Genomic DNA, 21,039 nt, shown 5'->3' on the forward strand with positions numbered 1-21,039 from the left:
TATATATATATATATATATATATATATATATATATATTTATATTTATATATATTTATATTTATATATATTTATATGTGTATATATATGTATATATATATATATATATATTTATATATATATACATATATATTTGTGTGTATATATATATATATATATATATATATCTGAGACACCATCCGGCGTCTCAGGAGGGGGAAGCAGTGCAGTACCAACACTGTTTACAGTGGGGGTGGTGTGCTGCTGACCTCGACTCGGGACGTCGTGCGTCGGTGGGCGGAATACTTCGAAGACCTCCTTAATCCCACCAACACGTCTTCCATTGAGGAAGCAGAGCGTGAGGACTCTGGGTCGGGTTCTCCCATCTCTGGTGCTGAGGTTGCCGAGGTTGTTAAAAAGCTCCTCGGCGGCAAGGCTCCGGGGGTGGATGAGATTCGCCCTGAGTACCTTAAGGCTCTGGATGTTGTGGGGCTGTGTTGGTTAACGCGGCTCTGCAACATTGCGTGGACATCGGGGGCAGTTCCCCTGGATTGGCAGACTGGGGTGGTGGTCCCCCTATTTAAAAAGGGGGACCGGAGGGTGTGTTCCAACTACAGAGGAATCACACTCTTAAGCCTCCCTGGTAAGGTCTATTCAGGGGTTCTGGAAAGGAGGGTCCGTCGGATAGTCGAATCTCGGATTCAGGAAGAGCAGTGTGGTTTTCGTCCTGGCCGTGGAACACTGGACCAGCTCTACACCCTCAGCAGGATTCTTGAGGGGGCATGGGAGTTTGCCCAACCAGTCTACATGTGCTTTGTGGATCTGGAGAAGGCATTCGACCGTGTCCCCCGGGGGATCCTGTGGGGGGTACTCCGGGAGTATGGAGTACCGGACCCTTTAATAAGGGCTGTCAGGTCTCTGTACGACCGGTGTCAGAGTCTGGTCCGCATTGCCGGCAGTAAGTCGGACTCGTTTCCGGTGAGAGTTGGACTCCGCCAAGGCTGCCCTTTGTCACCGATTCTGTTCATAACTTTTATGGACAGAATTTCTAGGCGCAGCCAAGGTGTTGAGGGGATCCGCTTTGGTGGCCTTAGGATTGCGTCTCTGCTATTCGCGGATGACGTGGTCCTATTGGCTTCATCAGGGCGTGATCTACAGCTCTCACTGGAGCGGTTCGCAGCCGAGTGCGAAGCGGCCGGGATGAAGATCAGTGCCTCCAAATCCGAGACCATGGTCTTGAACCGGAAAAGGGTAGAGTGCCTTCTCCGGGTTGGGGAGGATGTCCTGCCCCTAGTGGAGGAGTTCAAGTATCTTGGGGTCTTGTTCACGAATGAGGGGAAGATGGAGCGGGAGATCGACAGGCGGATTGGTGCAGCGTCTGCTGTGAAGCGGGCGCTGTACCGATCCGTTGTGGTGAAGAGAGAGCTGAGCCAAAAGGCGAAGCTCTCGATTTACCGGTCGATCTACGTTCCTACCCTCATCTATGGTCACGAGCTTTGGGTCGTGACCGAAAGAACGAGATCCCGGATACAAGCGGCTGAAATGAGTTTTCTCCGTAGTGTGTCTGGGCTCTCCCTTAGAGATAGGGTGAGGAGCTCAGTCATCCGGGGAGGACTCAGAGTAGAGCCGCTGCTCCTCCACGTCGAGAGGAGCCAGTTGAGGTGGCTCGGGCATCTGGTCAGGATGCCTCCTGGACGCCTCCCTGGAGAGGTGTTCCGGGCACGTCCCACCGGGAGGAGACCCAGGGGAAGACCCAGGACACGCTGGAGGGACTATGTCTCCCGGCTGGCCTGGGAACGCCTTGGGATTCCTCCTGAGGAGCTGGCCCAAGTGGCTGGGGAGAGGGACGTCTGGGCCTCCCTACTGAAGCTGCTACCCCCGCGACCCGACCCCGGATAAGCGGAAGACAACGGACGGACGGACGGATATATATATATATATATATATATATATATATATATATATATATATATATATATATATATATATATATATAAAAAAAATCAGACTACACGCACAGGTTTTCATTGAATACTGTGATTAGGGTGTTTGCTCGGTAGAGGGCGCTGTCGCACCTAACCTCCCAGAGCAGCATGAAGCGATATGAGAGTCGTCGGGCGGCGCGCTACCGCCATGTCACCTAGAGAGAAACATTTAGCGCTTTTGTCTGTTTTAGGCCTGATTGCTCTAGTTTTTTATTGTATCCCTACCATTATCTACGCAGCTTTAATTTTATCAGTTTGCTGCTTTGCCCTTTACTATCGCAGTGGAGAACAGCTTCCCGCCAGGTTAGGCCCGAATCCCCGGGGTGGGCTAAACGTCCAAGCCGCGCTCCAGCGCTGGTTGCCGGGCTGGGACACGACCGGCGTGTCGGTGGCTGCGCGGAGACCCAAGAGCAACAGCAGCGGAAGCTACAGAGCCGAGCACCGGGAAACAGAGGGACACTGCAGACAAAGACCCAGCGAAACCGGGATTTATCGGAGGGAAGCCCTGACCAGCGACTCGTTGCTTTTCAGCCCCCGGGATTTACTCATGGGGAGTTACATCGGCAAACCCGAAAGCCCAACCGCCGACTGTCGGAGGCCAAGAGTCGGGAGAAACCCCCGGGAGCAGCTGCGGGAAAGGCTGGCCAGACCCAACCATGCCGTTTATACCCCGAACAGGAGGCTTTCATTCACTGGGTAATTTAATAAGAACACCAAGACACGTCTCTCTGGTAGTCCATTTTTTTTTGTTATCGCTGGCCCATTCATCCGAAAGTTTGTTGGCGGGTCTGAACGTGTTCTCTCTCCCCGGGTTGTAGCGACAGAAACGGCTCACGTGTGCAGACACGCAGAGGAAAAGCAACTAAAAGCGCGGGGTTAAAACGTTTAAACCCCTTTTTTATGACATACCTGTCAAAGTGCGAACTTTTACCGCTGTATTCTGATTAAATGCTCAAACCGGAGGGTTTTTTTTAACCTCTTGTCAGAATAAACCAGTTGTTTACAGCCTCCGTAGTAGCAGCTAGAAAGTGTAGTAACACGTTTTTGAATTTGCAACCACTTCCGGGAACAAAAAGAACATTTATTTGACTGAAAAGTTGCAGTAAAAGTCTTTAAAAACTGTCGTTTCTTCAAATGATGCTCCCGAAGGAGCCAGACTACAATGTGGTGCTTTAATCTATATGTTCAATGGCTCCTAAACCTTTTCTAAAGCTACCAACTCGGTGGATTCAAGCATTTCCGGTTTATACTTTTCTGTCACATAAAAAAACAACAACAATACAGCAGGACTTGGAATTTGTTTCTTTGATATTATCCCCTACCAAATAAACCCAAACATCCTCAACCTCTCACCATGCTCCATAGGCTGAAGGAGGATGCTGTGTAAAAAATTACTTCCATCTTTAACTCTGGAGCTGATATTTATAAGTTTAAAGAGGGCACTTCTGAAAAGAAACATTTCTTAAAAGTTGGACATTGAAAGACTAGCCGACGGTTTCTGTCAAACCCCGAATCTTAAAATCCAATATGGCTGCCTTGCATTTAAAACTAAGTAATACCTGCAGGGTTTTTTTTAACATTTGTAAATATTTGTTTAATTAAATCTTTCACACACATATAAAGTACCTGATGCTAATCCGTCTGCACAGTTGTAGAAAAATACATTATGAGCTTATAATTATTGTGGACAGAACATCATTTATATGTCTTTCCTTCCTTCTATGTGCTAGATATGATATATTTACAATTCTTTTTTTGTACTATACTATTTTTTTAGAGTGGGTTTTGTTTTGTTGTGTTCGTTGTTATAACCAAAAGAAAATGTCCTTCCCTGAGCCGTTGCAACGAAATCTGGTTCAGATATGCGTTCGGTCAGCTGCAGCAGCCAGTACAGTCTCCTACCCGCCCGCTCTTTCACTTTAAGCATCACTGTAAAGGAAGAACTCTATTTAGATTTGTTTTTATGTGTGTGTTTTTCCACTTTAGTTTTAGATAATTTTATTTTTCACAGACCGATCATCTGGCCCTACTCGCAATGCAGAAGATAAAGCAGTTGTTTATCTTGTTGCATGGTTTATTATCGTCATATCACCCACCTCTTGCTAATGCTAACTGTCGTTAGCCTGGTCGTTGCGTACATAAACTATTGCATGGAATTAGTTTTAGTTGGAGCTGGAATAAGGTTTAGTTGGTCGTGACATCTCTCTCAGAACCAGGTTCTGACTTCAGACCAGGACTACGGCAGCAGAGTAACCACCGGCGTTTCCTCCTGGTTCCCCGTCGTTCCTTTACGTCCCAGGCGGCGTGTTTGTTTTTGCCTTGAGAATTAGTGATACCAACGCTGCTACAGTTTCTTCTTCACCCCTGTTTGAAAATTTTATACCTAGTTCTCCAGCCTGTAGGTGTCACTGAATCTTTTTATTTTCTTTTTTTTTTATATAGTTTGAATGAAGATGAAACAATGTTGACATCGGTGGACTGTTTATTACTGGAGATGCACCAGTCAGAGATTTTATGGTCGATTTCTTTTTCTGCAATTTTAGAAACCTCTGACCTGCTGTGATTTGTCTTTAAGAAGTAGAAATAACGACAAAATGTTTTTGTTTTCTGTTTTGAGGATACATTGAAAATTAAAACTACCTTAGGTTGAACATTTAATGCTAAAGGAAAATATATGTATATGTTTCTTAAACGGCTTAATCTGTCTCCCTGCTTCTTACCTAAAAAAAAAATCAGTAAAATCCTCCAGTTTGTGTGACAGATGTATCAATAATTAGAACCGAACTAAAAGAAATTGTAGCATATCTCCAGAAATGTAAGGTTTTTCTGCAATATGAATTTAAAATAATAATATTTCCAACTTAGCTGAGGGAAGGAAAACACACTGTAATGTTGTAAATGAAGTGCTTTATTGCTCTCATCAGCTGAGGTCAGTCTGAATGAACAGCTGACATGCCACTTTAAAAAGAATAGTTTCCTTTCTAAAAAGCTCTTCCAGCTTTTGTGATTCCTCTGACTTCTCTTTCAAACACCTCCGTCCACTTTATAACCGCCAACTTAGCAACTTATACATGTTTTTTTTTTAATGGGGCTGATTATATTTACCCTGCTTTCACCTCCTTGTGTTCCCCACAGTGAACCGCTGGGCGCGGCGAGCAGGTTCACCATCACGCCGCAGCGCCGCTACCCTCTGCAGCAGCCGGGGGTCTCCTCCGTGGGAGTCCTGCCCCCCGTCACGTGGGACGGCTTCAGGAAGAAGAGCGTCCTGAGTCCTCGCAATTCCCCCGCCGCCCTCAGCCCCGTCACCGTGAAGATCGCCCGGCCCGACCACCGGAGCCCCAGGTATCAGCCGTCCGTTGTAACCGTGCTGTTCTTTACTGCTGGGTAAATTGAAGCCGAGGGCCTCGGCGATGCTGACGAGGGCGGTTCTGTCTCCGGTTCTGGTTTGTAGTGTGAATCATCTGAGCTGCGCCGGACTCGCCCGGGCCCCCGCGGACCCCTGCTCCAGAGAGAGCGTCCTGAGGGTGCTGAAGGAAAGCCGCAAGAGAGAAGTGGAGGACGAGGACAGGAGCTTCACCACAGAGCAGAGAAGCAAGAGAAGGTGGCAGATTGAAGCGATCAAGTCGACACATCTTCTTATTTCCACTTGTATTTTAGATTTAGATATATATTTAGAAAAACTGTTGTTTGTCTTGTAATGTTGAACCGTAGAAGTAAAACTAAACCCTACGTTTTCACTAATTTGTCCTGATTTCCTCCCTCAGGCGAAATGACAGCGACGGAAGTGCACACTCTGCCTTTGAGCCTCTGCTGCCCAACGGAAATCCATCCCAGCTGGTCCCCAAGTGAGTCCCGTTTTATTACAGCAGGACTACAGTGTTAAGGTCTTACCTGTGAACAGGTCTCCGGGGGTGGATGCCAGACCAGGAGGTCCTCTGCATACTCTAACCTGAGTTTTTTTTTTTAGCCTCTTGTCAGCAGGGTTCCCACGGGTCCTTGAAATCCTTGAAAGTTTGTGAATCTGAAAAAATAAATTCAAGGCCCTTGAAAGTTCTTGAAAACAGCCAAAAAAAACACCTTGTCCTTGAAAGTCCTTGAATTTTTTTTTTGTGGGGTTGAAAGTTCACACGGATGAAGACTCGTGTCATTATTTTACTACCACACAATCTTTTAAAATTATGTTGATTCTGCAGACTTTTAATTTACAAAAGTACGTTCGCTCTTCTTCGTTAGTTGGTAGGCTACGGTTTATGCCTACGTGCGTCCAATAGGTTACATTCACGCAGTGTTGCCAACTCAGCGACTTTGTCGCTATATTTAGCGACTTTTCAGAGTCAAAGTCAAAAACTAGCTTTATCAAAGATGAAAGTAAGTGAAACAAATTGATATAATTCTGAACATCTCAATGCTGCACTTTTTTCCATAAAATTCCATGAAACGGTAGGCTAATGTACATCTTATATGTAATGTAGTATGGCATAGCCATGTACTGTGGATATAAATGTAGGCTATAAATATGATCAATATCAATGTAGGCTATAAATTAAGTCCACTTTCTTGCATTGCTTCTGACCCAACAACTTCTATGCCGTTTAGTCTTTTATTGAATTTGCATTGTATTAAAATATGATAACCTATTCAGCGGTCACAGTAGGTAAATGCCGCCACATGTGGTCCTTGAATTTGAGGAAATTGGTCCTTGAAAGTCCTTGAAAGGTCCTTAAATTTGATGTTCACCAAGGTGTGGGAACCCTGTGTTAGAATAAACCAGTTGTTTACAGCCTCCGTAGTAGCAGCTAGAAAGTGTAGTAACACGTTTTTGAATTTACAACCACTTCCGGGAACAAAAAGATAATTTTCTTTGACTGAAAAGTTGCAGTAAAAGTCTTGAACAAACTGTCGTTTCTTCAAATGATGCTCCCGAAGGAGCCACCCTACAATGTGGTGCTTTGATCTATATGTTCAATGGCTCCTAAACCTTTTCTAAAGCTACCAAGTCGGTAGATCCAAGCATTTCCGGTTTAAACTTTTTTGTCACATTAAAAAAAAAAAAACAATACAGCAGGACTTGGAATTTGTTTCTTAGATATTATCCCCTACCAAAAAACCCAAACATCCTCAACCTCTCACCATGCTCCATAGGTTGAAGGAGGATGCTGTGTAAAAATGAAATTTTTAACTCTGGAACTGATATTTCTAAGTTTAAAGTGAACATTTCTGAAAAGAAACATAAAGAAACATTTCTTAAAAGTTTGACATTGAAAGACTAGCCAAAGGTTTCCGTCAAAACCCGAATCTTAAAATCCAATATGGCTGCCTTGCATTTAAAACTAATACCTGCAGTTTTTTTTTAAACATTTGTAAATGTTTGTTTCATTAAATCTTTCACACGCATATAAAGTACCTGATGCTAATCCGTCTGCACAGATGCCATTTATATTATTCCTCCCTCTCTGTGTTGGCGGGTTTCACATTTAAAGCCTAACCGCTGTAGAAATATCCGCCACATGTTCATAGTGAATCTTTGCGTTTACACATTTTAAAAAGTTTCCTGTTTGGGTAACATCTGGATTTTTCACTTGAATTTGTCAGAGACTCCTGTTAATGTGTGACGGGTTTGAATGTTTTAATGTCCTCCAGGCCAGGGACCCTAAAACGAGGCATGACGTCTGCGACAGACGAGGCCAGCATGAAGCGGTCCCGCACCTCCTCCATCAGCTCCGGCACAGGGATCCACGCTCCGCGGGGAACCCCGGGCACCAGGAGAAACGCCATCCAAAGCTCCTACAGCTCCTCTGCTGGCCTCAGTCAGGTTCGCTCCGCTCCGGCGCCGTCGCCCTCAGCAGAGATTAAACCGTTATTCAGCTTTTATGTCCCCGCTTTCCTCCGCAGTGGAAGAAACCGCCGGCTCCCAGCTCTCCTCTGTCCAGCCCCGAGTCGTCTCGCTCCCAGACTCCAGAGGGAGCCTCTAAAAGACTCAGGTCTGTCGCTGTCTGATTGGCCGCCAGTCGCCCTGAATCCTAAATGTTGCGTTTTTTTAACGTCTGGTTTCGTCAGTAGAGAGGAGGAGATCCAGTCTCCCAGCTCGGCTTCTTCTGTCAGGTCCGATCACACCGGCTCAGACAAAGCACCCGACGCGTGTAAGTCCGGTTTACCTTTATCTGAACCTTCAACGTTCAAATCCAGGAGCAGTGACGTACAATACATTGTCTTGCATCCATTAAACGTCCTTTCTGCCGCTCTCGGTGCAGATGTAGGTCCGGTACCGTGGACCAGCGCAGCATTTACAAACTGAATGATCTTTCAGGGAAGCTAAGAGTTCTGCTGCCTTATTTTAATTAACTTTTTCCCCGTTTGCTTTGATGACGTTGTAGCAAAGCAAACTCCAGTGCCCAAAGTGCCGGTCACAACAACAGCGGACTCAACGGGAAGTGGCGGCAAGAGGAAAAGAAAGATCCAGCTGGTGTCCAGCAACCGGGACGATCAAATCTCTCTGGTGAGGAAATCAACATCTCCAGACTTTACAGACTGAAATGATGCGTTTCGTTCAATTCCCCGGATTCCCAACGAGTCTGCAGAAAGATGGGGATTTGATTTGCGTATATATTCTGAGTCTAAACCGTAGAAATAGATCAAATGGTGTATGAAAAATCTAATTTTAGATTCATTTAGTTCGCCCAACCCGTCCGTTCATCCAACCATCTGCCATGTTGATTGGACCGCAGTAGGAATTCTAAATAAATTATAACAGATTGTGTTTGTTCCTATAAAAAGGGTCTTGAATCAGCAGAACTGTGAAAATACCAGTTCAGAGCGGTGTTAGAACGGTGTTAACACCTTCATGTAACTGAAGCTGCATCCTAAATGTAATTTTTCTGGTCAGCTTTCCCACGTTTCTGTCTGGCTGGGGCATCATGCTAACCTGACCTTAGCCACATTGATTTCGCTCCACCTAGCTTCACTCACATCCATCTGGGACATCTCCCATAGAAAGTGATTTCTCCAACCAATTTTATTGTCCAGCCAATCAGGACGCAGGGCTGGAGTTTCATAGATGTGACGTAGTGGAGAAGCGACCGTGAGACTGATTTGATTCAGACAACAATGGCGGCTCATCGAGGAAGCAAGCGTTAGCATTGATGCTGCTATTTCTTCCGTGTTGTTCAATCTACCTAATATTGTTTCATTAAAAGAACATCAGAGAACGCCTCTGAAGGCTTTTGTTGGTGGAAACCATGTTTTCGCCCTTCTCCCGACAGGATTTGGCAAGTTTTGTTTTCCGGGGCGCGCCCGTGGCGGGGCGGTTAGCGGTTAGCGCGGACCATATTAGGAGGCCTTTAGTCCTCCTAAAGGCCTCCTAACACGTGCCACTAGAGCCGCAAACACATTAAAAAAAAAGTTTTTTGTTTTTCCTGCGTCGCTCTCACAGCGTTGCTCTCATCAGCGTCACGGGTTAGCTTCGGTGTGAGTGGTTGAAATAGCACGTCGATAAAGATGACAGACAAGTGGCTTATCCAATCATATGCAAGGATTTTTGATAAGGCCCAGCCTTCAATAAAGGCAATTCCTATGGAGAGGTCCCAGATGTATGAGTGGAGCTAGGCGGAGCGACATACATATGGCTAGAGTCAGGTTAGCATCGTGCAGCAATGATTGACCAAACAAACTCCGTAGGTGATGGACTGACCCAGACTTTTGCACAGAGCTTAAATAGGAATGAGAGATTCTGACAACCACACGTTTGGAAGAGTTGAGTTTTGACAGGAAAGATGGCGAGGAGCGTGGACTTCAGTTTTAACGCCTGTTTGCTCGCAGCCTCCTCCCCCTGAGCTGGGTTACACCATCACGGCTAAAGATCTGGACGAAGAGAAAAAGGCGGCCATCAGTAAGATCCAGAAAGTCCTGGAGACGCCTGGTAAGTGACTCTAAATGTAGTACTCTGGGAATTTTTGTTGTTTGTTTTGTCTTATTGTTTGTTTGTTTTTTTAGCCCCAGAACCAGAGAAGTCCGAGTCTCCAGCAGTCACCACTTCCACTCAGCTCGCCCCATCTACCGTCACCCTGAGCAGCCTCCTGGCTGCTCCTCTGCCCACATCCACCTCCGCCGTTCCAGTAATCAACCTGGACCCGAGCCCAAGCAGCAGCAGCAGCAGCAGCAAGGCAGCCCCAGCAGTCGCCAACACTCTGCTGGAGGCCCTCAAGATGAAGATAAGTGTCCCTGCTAGCTCCACGTCTGCTGCCAACACGACCGCAGGTATGACCACTGACCTCAGAACGCCACCATGGAGGAGAGCAAATCCACAGTAGTGGAAAGTATTCGTAGCCATGAACCTTTCCACTTTTCCTCACATTATACCCACAACCTCAGTGTTTAATTTTTTCAGTAGAGCAGTGTATAATTGTAAAGTGGAAGAGAAACATGCTTGGTCTTGCACTCACTGCAAAAACGTGACCTCAAAGTAAGTAAAATCCACCTGAAATGTGTGTATTTGTCCTTGATTTGAGCAGATAAATAAGACTATTTGCCAATGGAATGAGATATTTGCACTTAAAATAAGAACAATTCATCTCCATCATCTTATTTCAAGTACAGGATATCTAATTATCTTATTTTAGGGGTAAAAATACTCACCCCATTTTTTTTATTTATTTATTTATTTTTTTTTATTTCCTTTATTTAACTAGGTAAACCCCGTTGAGATCTGGATCTCATTTTCAAGGGGGACCTGGGCAGAAATCTGCAAAAACACTACAACCTGGTTACAAAAATAAAACCAATTAATACATATGCACAAATATAAAACAATAAAAACAATTTAAAAGCAGTGACACTGTTTCATACAAGCTTGTTGTCTATCTTTAAGAAGATAGACAACAACAATTGGCAAATAGTCAATTATTTAGCAGTTATTTAGCTGCTCAAATCAAAGAAAAATATACCCATTTCAAGAATATTTTACTTCCATTTAGTTCCCTTTTTGCAGTGCTTGTATTCAGCTGCTTTTTGCTGCCTTACTTTACCCTGAGAGGAAATTTAGTTTGTCGCCTTCAGGAGTTATCTAATTAGTAAATACGGTCCAGTAGTCTGTAATTTGTTTGTTGGTGAACATTAGTCAGCAAACGGCATCATAGGGACGCAGCAGACGGGTTGTGGAGGCGCGGGTTATGAGACCGTAGCTAAAGAGCGTTTTTCAGAGCACCGTTAAATCCATCTTCTAAAAATGGAAAGAGGCGAACACCCACAGACCGGCCAGTAAGGAGAGCGTTAATCAGAGCAGCAGCCAAGAGGCACCGGTTCCTCTGGAGGAGCTGCAGCTCAGGTTGGACAACTATTAGTTGCAGGGATGCATACAAATAATAGACTTACGATTAATTGTCGATTAACGGTTTATTAGATTAAAGTTTGTTCCATCCGATTAGCTGCTAACATCTGCTTAGACCTTCTTTCAGCATTGTAGTATGGCCGCCATCCAACAGAGGGCACTGCCGGTCATTCTGAATCGTAGCCACACCGCAGTAGTAAGACAAAAACGATAATGTCGGACGCAACATGAAGCGGTCCAAACGTAGTCTGCTGTGGGATTACCTGTGCTCTGTTTAACGAGGACGCAAAATGCGCTTCATGCGGGTCTGTTTTTAAATAGAAACGCTCCACAAGCTCCTTAAATTGTCCGCTAAATAGCTGCTATTCAACCGCCTGCCTGGCGGAGCACAGCCAGCACCTCAACCAAAACTCACTGACGTGCTCAGAAGGATGTGAAGACATAAAAGTGGAGGGCATTACACAAAAACTGGAACATGATAGAAAAAGACGAGATACCAAAAGCACAACTGGTGGTGAGGCTTTAATTAGTGTAATGTAATTTCCTCTATTAAGTAACTTAACAGGTTTCTGTTGTTATATTTCATAAATATGTCCAAGTTTAATAACGTGTGGGGGAAAAAACAAAATTTTTGTTTATTCAGTCAGTATTTAATACAGGTGACACAACAAACTTAAAATATAATGATGTAGCTCTTTTAAAAATCAGCATATATTGTGGAAAGATACAAGAGAAAACTGGGCTTTTTAAGAAAATGGCCGCTTACTAATTAATTGTTAGTCGATTAATAATATCAATCAACTTAAAACGAACTCATTATTTGATAACTTTCATCTTTAGTCTGTTGTAAACTCCACAAATTTGCCTATTGGGAGCAGAGAGAAGAAACCAGTAATGAAACAAAGGGCTCTGTTCGGGTTTGACTCAAATTCCGTTTTTCGGCTAAACGGAAATCAGGAGGGAAGATTTCACGGCCTGCAGTAAATCATAATGTCTGCATCGTGCTGTGGGGATGGAGAAAAAAGTCATATTTCAGACGCTCAGTTCAGTTATGGACAAACTTTTCTGTCTCCAGACGTGCAAAGCTGGTAGAGATTAAATGACGACTCATGGGGAAAAACATTTTCTTTGGTGATTATTTTTAATTACATGCTGCTTCGTGTTGGTCTAACACGTCCCGGTATAATGAGGTTTGCTGGTGTAATGTGACGATGTGGAAAAGCTCTGAATGATCTCTGGATCTGTTTTCTGTCGCGTCTTTCTGATCTTTCTCCTCGCTGTGTCCGTAGCGTCTGTGTCGGCCGCTCCTGCCGCCAGCTTCACCCTGAAGACGTCCACCGCGGCGCCCCCCGCCTCTCAGCCCCAGCCCACCTCTGCGGGCGCTGTGGGCCAACCCTCTGCCTTCACTCAGGTGCTGGCTCAGGTCTCCAAGGCAGCCGGCGGCCTCCCTGCTGCGTCTGTAACGGGGCCGACCCTCTTTGGACTGTCCACCCAGAGCAGCAGCGCCGTTTCTGCTCCTTCGCTCTCCACCGCGGTCGTCACCTCCACCGCCGCCGCTGCCGCCCCGGCCAGCAGCTCCCTGCCGGCCGGCGCCACAAACCCTCTCCTGGCTGCAGGGTTCAAGCCCATCTTTGCCGCTGCAACGACGACTTCATCAGCCGCGCCGTCTTCAGAAAGCAAACCCGTCATCCAGGATTTCAAGCCCATCTTTCCACAGCCGTCCTCCATGGCGGCCGCCTCTTCAGCCCTCAGCCTGTCGGCGAGCGGCACGGCGCCGGTGTTCAGTTTGACCACCAGCAGCTCCACGGTCGCCCCGTCGTCTTTCTCCGGCTTTAATAACACGTCTGCCGGCTCCGCCTCCCTGGGCGCCATCACGGCCGCCCAGCCGGCGGTGAAGTCCCTCTTTGGAAACTGGGCCCCGCCGGCGACCACCAGCGGCGGCAGCAGCTCTGCATCGGCGGCGCCTCCCAGCACAGGGAGCGCCTTTCAGTTCGGAGACGCCGCCTCCACCACCTCAGCGCCGTCTGCTGCTCCTGCGCCTGCAGCCACGACCTCCGCCGCGACCGGCTTCGGCTTCGGGGCGCCGCAGCCGGACCCCCAGGCTGCTAAAGTGTTTTCCTTCGGCCAGACCGCGTCCGGCCAAAACACGACCACCGCCTCGTTTGGGGGCTTCGCGATGGCCAGCACGGTTTCCACCGCCGCCCCCACCTCCACCACCCAGTCCACCTTCAACTTTGGAAAGCCGGCGTTTGAAGCCCCCGCCGCCCAGCCGGCCTTCGGCTCGTCGCCGGCGCCCCCCAAACCCTTCACCTTCGGCGGAGCATCGTCCGCGCCTGCCGCCGGCGCCGCCCCAGCGCCGGCTCCGTTCCCGTTCGGGGCGCCCGCAGCAGCCGCCGCCGCCGCCGCCACCACCGCGGCTCCCAGCTTCGGGACTCCAGCTAAACCGGCGTTCGGCGCCAGCTCCACTGGGTTTGCCTTCGGCACCAACGCCACTCCTTCGGCCGCGCCCCCCGCCGCCTCAGGCTTCGGCGCAGCGACGCAGACTCCGAGCTCCTCCTCGACCTCGTTCGCGTTCGGAGGCGCCGCCCCTCAGCCGGCTCCGTCCGGACCAGCTCAGCCCGCGACTGGTGGGTTCAACTTTGGAGCCAGCATGCCGTGCCCTCAGTTCGGAAGTCCAGTCTCCACTAATCCTGCGCCGCAGATGGGAAGCTTCAACTTTGGAGCTGCTGCCACTTCAGACAAACCAGCCTTTGGTGAGTCGTTGGGTCGGCTTAGATCTGTGTTTGGCTTCTAGAAACTCGGGTTTAATACTTGCAGACAGACAGTAAATGTGCAAGTTCTCTATTATTATTATTATTATTATTATTATTAGTGAAATCACACTTTTCAGATCTTACTTTAAGGAAACATCTTAAAGGCAGTTTGCCCACAGCTTTGAGAATCTTTAAATTTTATAATGAAAGGGTTTCTACCAGGGCTGTGCATAAAAATCACTACAAAGATTAATATTGATGTTTTTAAAAACGATTATGGCTTTCAATATTGATATACCTCCCAACCCCTAGGGGGCGTTATGACACATGGTGCTTGCGCAAGTCTTAAAAGTCTTAATAAGTATGGAATTTTAAAACACTGTTTTCCAGACCTTGAAAAGTCTTGAATTTTGTGTGACAGTCTTAATAAAGTATGGGGGAAAAATGTGTGGTAGAATTTTACAGTATGCTCAAAGGCATTGTGAAATGAGAAATAGGAAGGTAGGCTATAAAACTATAATTTTATTAACTGGTCACGTACTGTATTAGCCTAATGGAATCAAACACTTGTTTGATGTGAAATTCATGTACTTGTGATTTTTATATTTTGACGTTCAACGTTTTCATCAGTAAAAGCATAATTTACTGTGAATAATGCATTTGTTCATTGAATACTAGACTATAAAAATTAACATTTCTAATAAACACAGTTTGTACAATGTCAACCAATGAAGTAGGCAGTAGGCACACAAGTATACAAGTACATAAAGTTAAGGTCTTGGGGGGAAAAAATATCAGTTTTAAAAAAGTCTGGAAAAAGTCTGGAATTTTAATTTGGAAAAAGAGCAAGCACCCTGTTAGAACGCGCCATCACTGTTTCCACAGCGAGGAAATGCAAGTAAGACGAATTTGCGGAACAGCCGACAGGATTTTAGCACCTTCATCCCTAAAATCAGACGTTTGGGCACATTTTTGGTTTCTGTGATATATGTATTAAATGCATTGAACCAAATGCACTTCATTTTCCTATTAATGTATCAGTGTTCAATAAATTGAACATTAAATATAATATTTGGCTGGTTTCGTTGATTTGAATGACTTTGAGTATTAATTTGAAAGTAATAAACATCGATATTGGAGTCAAACCAAATCAAGCTGAGCTATATCGAGAATCGTATTGTGTCGGCTAATCCTAGATGATTCCCAGCACTAGTTTTTACCCTTTTTAAAAGGGTAAAAAAACATTTCAGACCTTAAAAAGTCCAAAATGGCTTAAATTGTATTTATGTAAATCAAAATGTCTGTTAGTTTTTATGTATTTTATGTCTTTTCCACAAATGCACTGACTTCGTTCACATTTTCTGAGATTTGGGCTTCTGGGGACTTTGGGTGTTTCATGTGATGTTATCAGTCGTTCTCTGAGATAAAACTACAAGCTCCACGATGCAGAGAAGTGATGAACCCCGGTGCGTTGGAAAGATTTCACCCGAATGTACCAAACGGACAAATAAAGATGATTATTATTATATTGGTCTTAAAACTGAACCTGTTGTGATGTTTTCTGCCGCGAATGAAGCCTCTGAGTTCTGTGCGCTTCTCTCTGCAGGGACGTCGACTCTATCCTTTGGCCAGGGCGCCTCTCCAGGCCCGATCTCCTTCGGAAGTCCTGCGACTCCGGTCCAAGGCTTTAACGCCGTTCCCTTCGGTAGGTCACAGGAATCTGTTTTTTTTTTTCCAGGCCGGTTCCCAGTTGTCGAAAAGCCAAAAGTAGAAACTGCTGCTTGCAATTTTGGCTCATTCTGATTTGTGTCGAGGGAAAATTCAATTTTCAATTCAATTTTTTTTCAATTCAATTTTATTTATATAGCGCCAATTCATGAAACATGTCATCTCGAGGCACTTTACAAAGTCAAGTTCAATCAGATTATACAGATTGGTCAAAAATTTCCTATATAAGGGAACCAGTTGATTGCTTCAAAGTCCCAACAAGCAGCATTCACTCCTGGAGAAGCGTAGAGCTACAGGGAGAGAAAAAAGTAGCCTTTTATGGAGCTTTTTTTCTGTTTATAAATTAAAATCTATAAAAAAAAATCTGCCACCAAGCCCAGGCTGTTCCACAGCGGAGAGATTAAGGCAAGGCCAATTTATTTGTATAGAACATTCCAGCACAAAGACAACGCAAAGCGCTTTACGTGATTAAAATATAGGAAAATAAAACTGAATAAAAGTTCGAATAAAATGTAGAAACAAAATAAAACATGGGAAATTAGAAACTAAAATCAAATATTAAAAACAGTTTGACTACAAAGTTGAACTAATGATGTTTCATTAAAACAGTTTAACTAGAACAGTCGATGGGAATCCTAAACAAACGTTTTTAATCTTGATCTTGAATCTCTAACTCAGGGTTTCAGCATTTTTACAGTTTTCTGGGAGTTTGTTCCAGATAAGTGGAGCATAGGAACTAAACGCTGCTGCTAAGAACGATCAGCTTTCTGCCGAACTGCAGAACGTCTCACTCTCTTTCGCTTTTTTTGCAGCCTAATATTTCAGGCATTTTGCCACGTCTTCAAAAAAATGCTGTTTCCTTTTAATAACCTGTGTCTGCGCTGCATTTTAAAACACATGGCTGACACCGGCTAACTTCTTCACTCAGTAACAGCGTCCGCTCTGAAGAGCGTAGCTCTTTGGTTTGATGTGTTCACAGATCTTGCTTTATCGGTGTGTTTCTATAGTAGGGCTGAACGATTTTGGAAGATAATCTAATCGCGATTATTTTATTTTTTTCTTAATATTGCAATTTAATGCGATTTTTTTTTTTTTTTTTTTTTTTTTTTTTTTTTTTTTTTTTTTTTTTTTTTTCCCCAGTTTAATTTATCATGTGTTTTAAAATATATACAAACTGTCCGTTGGGTTGAGTAGCTGTCTGGCAATCAGAAGGTTGTAGGTTCGATTCCAGCTTCCCCTTGCCACATGTCAATGTGCCCCTGGGCAAGGCACTTAACCCCAAATTGCCAAATCTCGGTGTATGGGGAGTGTTGGCCTAGTGGTTAGAGCAGCGCGCTTGCATTCAGAGAAGGATGCAAGTACCCGGTTTGATCCCCAGCGCCTGCACTCTGGGTCCCTGAGCAAGACCCTTAACCCCAGATTGCTCCCCGGGTGCTGTACATGGCAGCCCACTGCTCCCCAAGGGGGATGGGTTAAAAGCAGAGAACAAATTTCGTTGTAATGTATGTTTCAATGACAATAAAGATGATATTATTTATTACTATTACAACAAATCATTTTGTTTCCTCGCTGTACAGATTAGTTGCTAAAAGACCCGCAGCGTCTAAACTCAGAGCAGAAATTATTGCGTTCTGCCTACAATATATTTCAATCAAAATTGCAATTCTGACTTTTCTCTGCATTAACCACAAGCCACAAAAATGGCTTCTAAATAAAGATGTTTGTAAACAAGGACTATTTTAAATATGAACTTTTAATGTTTCTATTAATCAGAATATTATTCAAGAGAACAGCTTTTAATTGAATTGGACATCAAACCTTGTTGAACATAAAGTGCAACCAACAAGCAAGTCTATGTATTAAACTGATTGACCTGTACTTAATGCTTTGTACGATTATACAAACTCTAAAACAAGTAAAAAAGTTAGATTATCTCACTGCTGCAGCTGTCTTCCCTTCCATGTGGAGGCAAACCCACTTTAAACATTTTACCAACACCTAAAGGACGTGTCTAATTCCCTAATTGTTACATAGCCAAAAATTGCAGACTCTGCGATTTGGAAATTGCGTTTTTTTTAAATCACGATTATATTGAAAATGCAATTAATTGTTCAGCCCTATTCTATAGTATAAAAGGACTTTTTACCAAATCGTATTTTCTCTCTTTTCGCCTCAATAATTAACGTTGGATGGTCTTTTTCATCCGCCTGAGCCACGGGTGAAAAAGTATCTTTTATTTTTGGTCACTGACTCTGATGCCGTTTCCATCGTGTGATTTTTTTATTTTTTTTTTCCCAGGGTCTCCTGCGACCTTCTCCATCGGAGCCGGATCGAAGCCGTCCGGCGCCCGTCAGAGGCTGCAGGCGCGGAGGATGCACAACAGGAAGAAGTAACCGGCCGAGCGCGGCCGACGCTGTTTTCAGAGGACGATGGCTAACCTGACTGACGCGGCTCCCCGGTTTCAGCTTCAGCATCCTCCAATCGGGCGGCCCACCATCCCCTCCTTTGTTTCCTTCCTGTCCGACAGCAGTGTGTGCTGGCCCAGGGGCGCCCGAGGAACCCCCCCCCTCCCCCGCCGCGTGGCCTCCTGAGTTCACGCTGCCCGAAAGCAGGAACGTCGCGGCGGGGAGAAAGGATCCACAACAAAGTGCTATACTTGAAGAAAAGACGGAACGGACAGTCGAGTTGTTAGATTCTGAGCAAAAGTCTATCCAAAGTTTCCTTCGCTCTCTCTACAAAATCGCGGACACTCCCACCGATTCGTCCGGAGGGGGATCCGCTCGTTTATTTTTTTACTTGATCTCCGGGTTTGTATGCTGGCGAATGTTTTTTTGAGTGCGTCTGGTCTGAACAGGAGAAGCTGCACAGCTGATTCAGATGAGGTACACGCAGCGGAAGTGTTGATTGCATTTAAATTATTTTTTTAATTGGCTCTCCGACCTTGTAAGTGAACGAATGGATGATGTTTCTGCACTTGAAGAGCAGCTCGGTTGATGTCTTAACGTAGTTTTTTAGCAGGCGCTCGTGCTCTGACTTCATATCAACGTTGCAAACATTCCCAGAGTCCTCCCATGGATGGCCTCCCCCCCCCCCCTTTCCTTTTATCCTCTCCTTTTTGTTTGTTTGAAGCGTTTTACCGACACTCATGTAAGTAGCGGGTCAGTTGGCGACTTGGACGACTACTCCTGACCCGCGCAGACAAACCAAAGCCAACCGTTCAACTCCACGCCTGTGAAAAGAATCTGTGATCTCCGTTTCTCCTTTAAATGCTGAGACGTGTGCGTTTGTGCCAGACTACCTCTTTTTAATCCCAGGCACTGAAGTCTTTTTTTTTTTTTGTTCATTTGTAGATTGGATTCCAATTTTAGCTACTGATCTGTGCAGATGGTTTAAAACGTCTGCACAATACATCCCCCCCCTCCAGATTTACAACTATTATTGTTACAGTGGTTTACGCAACACTCGCCTAACAGGAGGTCATTTTCAGACACAGACCGCATTGGGACTCTCGTGCGCTCGCTTCTGACAGAAAGTGTTTGGTGCAGGGAGTGTTTTTAGTGTTTTTTTGCACCATGATTTATTTTTTTTTTTTTCTGTCTGGTCACTATTTCATGTCACGTTTTCATCCAAAAACGGTCTGTTTCTCAGTAATCGCCGCTCTCTCGTGTGAAACCCGAAGTTCGTTTTCCGATGACTCGGTTTTGTTTGAGACGTGAATGTTCAATCTTGTACACACACAACTTAAGTTATGAGCGTGTGACTTTTTAGTACCGATAGTTTGGTTAAAGGGGAATACTTTATTAAAATGTATAAAACAAACAGCGCTGTGGTTTGTAAAACGTTGTGTTTCGACGGCTAACAGACATCCAGGTTTTCAGCATAAAAACTACAGGAAATGAATGACGACCAAGGTGGCGGGTGAACCTTGAGCAGCACCGGGACTTTTGCAGGGACCATAAATCGACCTCTGGAGTTCCTGGAAGTTAATTTTGTTGTGAAAATTAAATGATTTCCCATCTCTTGCTAGCTGTGCACACTGCCAAGTCACCGACAACTCAGGACTAGCTACATTTCTCTGTTAACTCTCCTCCAGAATTAATTTTGCCGTCGTCTTTCAACAACAACCTGTCTTACAAAGAAAACAAGACGTCTTGGGATATTGGGTAGCTGTATTATTGACCCCTAATTGGCTACATTTTGTGACGGTTCAGGTCTGGAGATGCAGACAGAACATGTCCTTTCACAAGAAATGAGAACGTCTTGCATTTTGTGCATTTATAGTTTTCCAAAAAGTAAAAATTTGTGTGTTAGACCTTGACTTCCCCACTCCTCCTACTGTCCACAACTTGTTTGGGATTATGTTGCTGAACAAAAGACCTTGGTCTTAAAAAAAAAGATAGAAAAAAAAAAAACACATTGCAGATTCATAATTCTCTAAAATCTTACATTTATGACAGTTTAGGACTGGAGAGTAAACTCCTCCACTTTAGCTGGTGATCCAGAATATTGTTCTTCATTGTTTTCCTGAACTAAACAAGATCCTGGATAAAGAATAACATTTCCTGTCACATTTTTAGGACTTTTTAATCCCACAAAATAACTTAAAATTATGACAGTTCTGCAGTTGAGGTAAAATTTTTGACTCTTGCAATCACTGCAGATATTTTGGTCCAGCATTTTGACGCTGAAGCAAACAACCTTGTGCTAAAAGAGAAAAAAGTAATATCTTAATCTCAAATTGGTGACAGATCAGGGTTCTGACATTTCTGGACCCCTTTGATGTTGATTTTTTTTATGTTTTAGGTATTTTCTTGATAACCTACACAGACCTTCCTCTAAGAAATGAAAAGAAAAGAAATGGCACCATGAAAGCAGCGTTTGAAATTCAGAAACATGAAAATGCCTTTTCTCCTTTATATTTTGCCAATTTTTTAACTGGATATTCAGGGTTAAATAAAATTATAAAGATTTTTTTTTGTTACGTGGTTGACTTTTAATCCAAAGTATTTTAAATTCATCGGCAAACTGTTCAGTGACTTTTTCTACGTATGTGAACGTCTTTTCATGGCGAAAGATCTGCTCTAAAAACAAGAGCAAATATGGAGGGAGGGATAATTGGTTATAAGTATTTTTTTATTTATTTTTTACCTGTTTACTTCTATACACTAATAACTTGTGTGGAAAACAGGAGTTTGTAAATCTAATACTACTACAGCTGGAACAGTTTGTTCATACATCTCATCTTTTAAACCAAACAGCAAATAGGAACATTGT

General features: G+C 44.4%; 1 protein-coding gene across 1 annotated transcript; it reads left to right on the forward strand.

Moving 5' to 3' along the window:
- The first annotated feature begins 2,052 nt into the window (after positions 1-2,052).
- Positions 2,053-19,587, forward strand: pom121 (POM121 transmembrane nucleoporin). The gene is made up of 13 exons (XM_036142830.1): positions 2,053-2,658; positions 5,098-5,304; positions 5,414-5,563; positions 5,727-5,807; positions 7,603-7,774; positions 7,855-7,943; positions 8,023-8,102; positions 8,337-8,458; positions 9,778-9,877; positions 9,952-10,215; positions 12,574-14,037; positions 15,644-15,742; positions 18,064-19,587. Exons 1-13 carry the CDS (start codon positions 2,081-2,083, stop codon positions 18,156-18,158), a joined length of 3,501 nt encoding a protein of 1,166 aa, XP_035998723.1. The 5' UTR covers positions 2,053-2,080; the 3' UTR covers positions 18,159-19,587.
- The last annotated feature ends 1,452 nt before the right edge of the window (positions 19,588-21,039 follow it).

This window comes from Fundulus heteroclitus, chromosome 11 (assembly GCF_011125445.2).
Source record: "Fundulus heteroclitus isolate FHET01 chromosome 11, MU-UCD_Fhet_4.1, whole genome shotgun sequence".
NCBI lineage: Eukaryota > Metazoa > Chordata > Actinopteri > Cyprinodontiformes > Fundulidae > Fundulus > Fundulus heteroclitus.

Coding starts and splice junctions, on each gene's coding strand:
- pom121 (XM_036142830.1), top strand. CDS start 2,081: ATGAGAGTCGTCGGGCGGCGCGCTACCGCCATGTCACCTAGAGAGAAA. Junction 2,659..5,097: donor AGGAGGCTTTCATTCACTGG/GTAATTTAATAA, acceptor TGTTCCCCACAG/TGAACCGCTGGGCGCGGCGA. Junction 15,743..18,063: donor CTTTAACGCCGTTCCCTTCG/GTAGGTCACAGG, acceptor TTTTTTTCCCAG/GGTCTCCTGCGACCTTCTCC.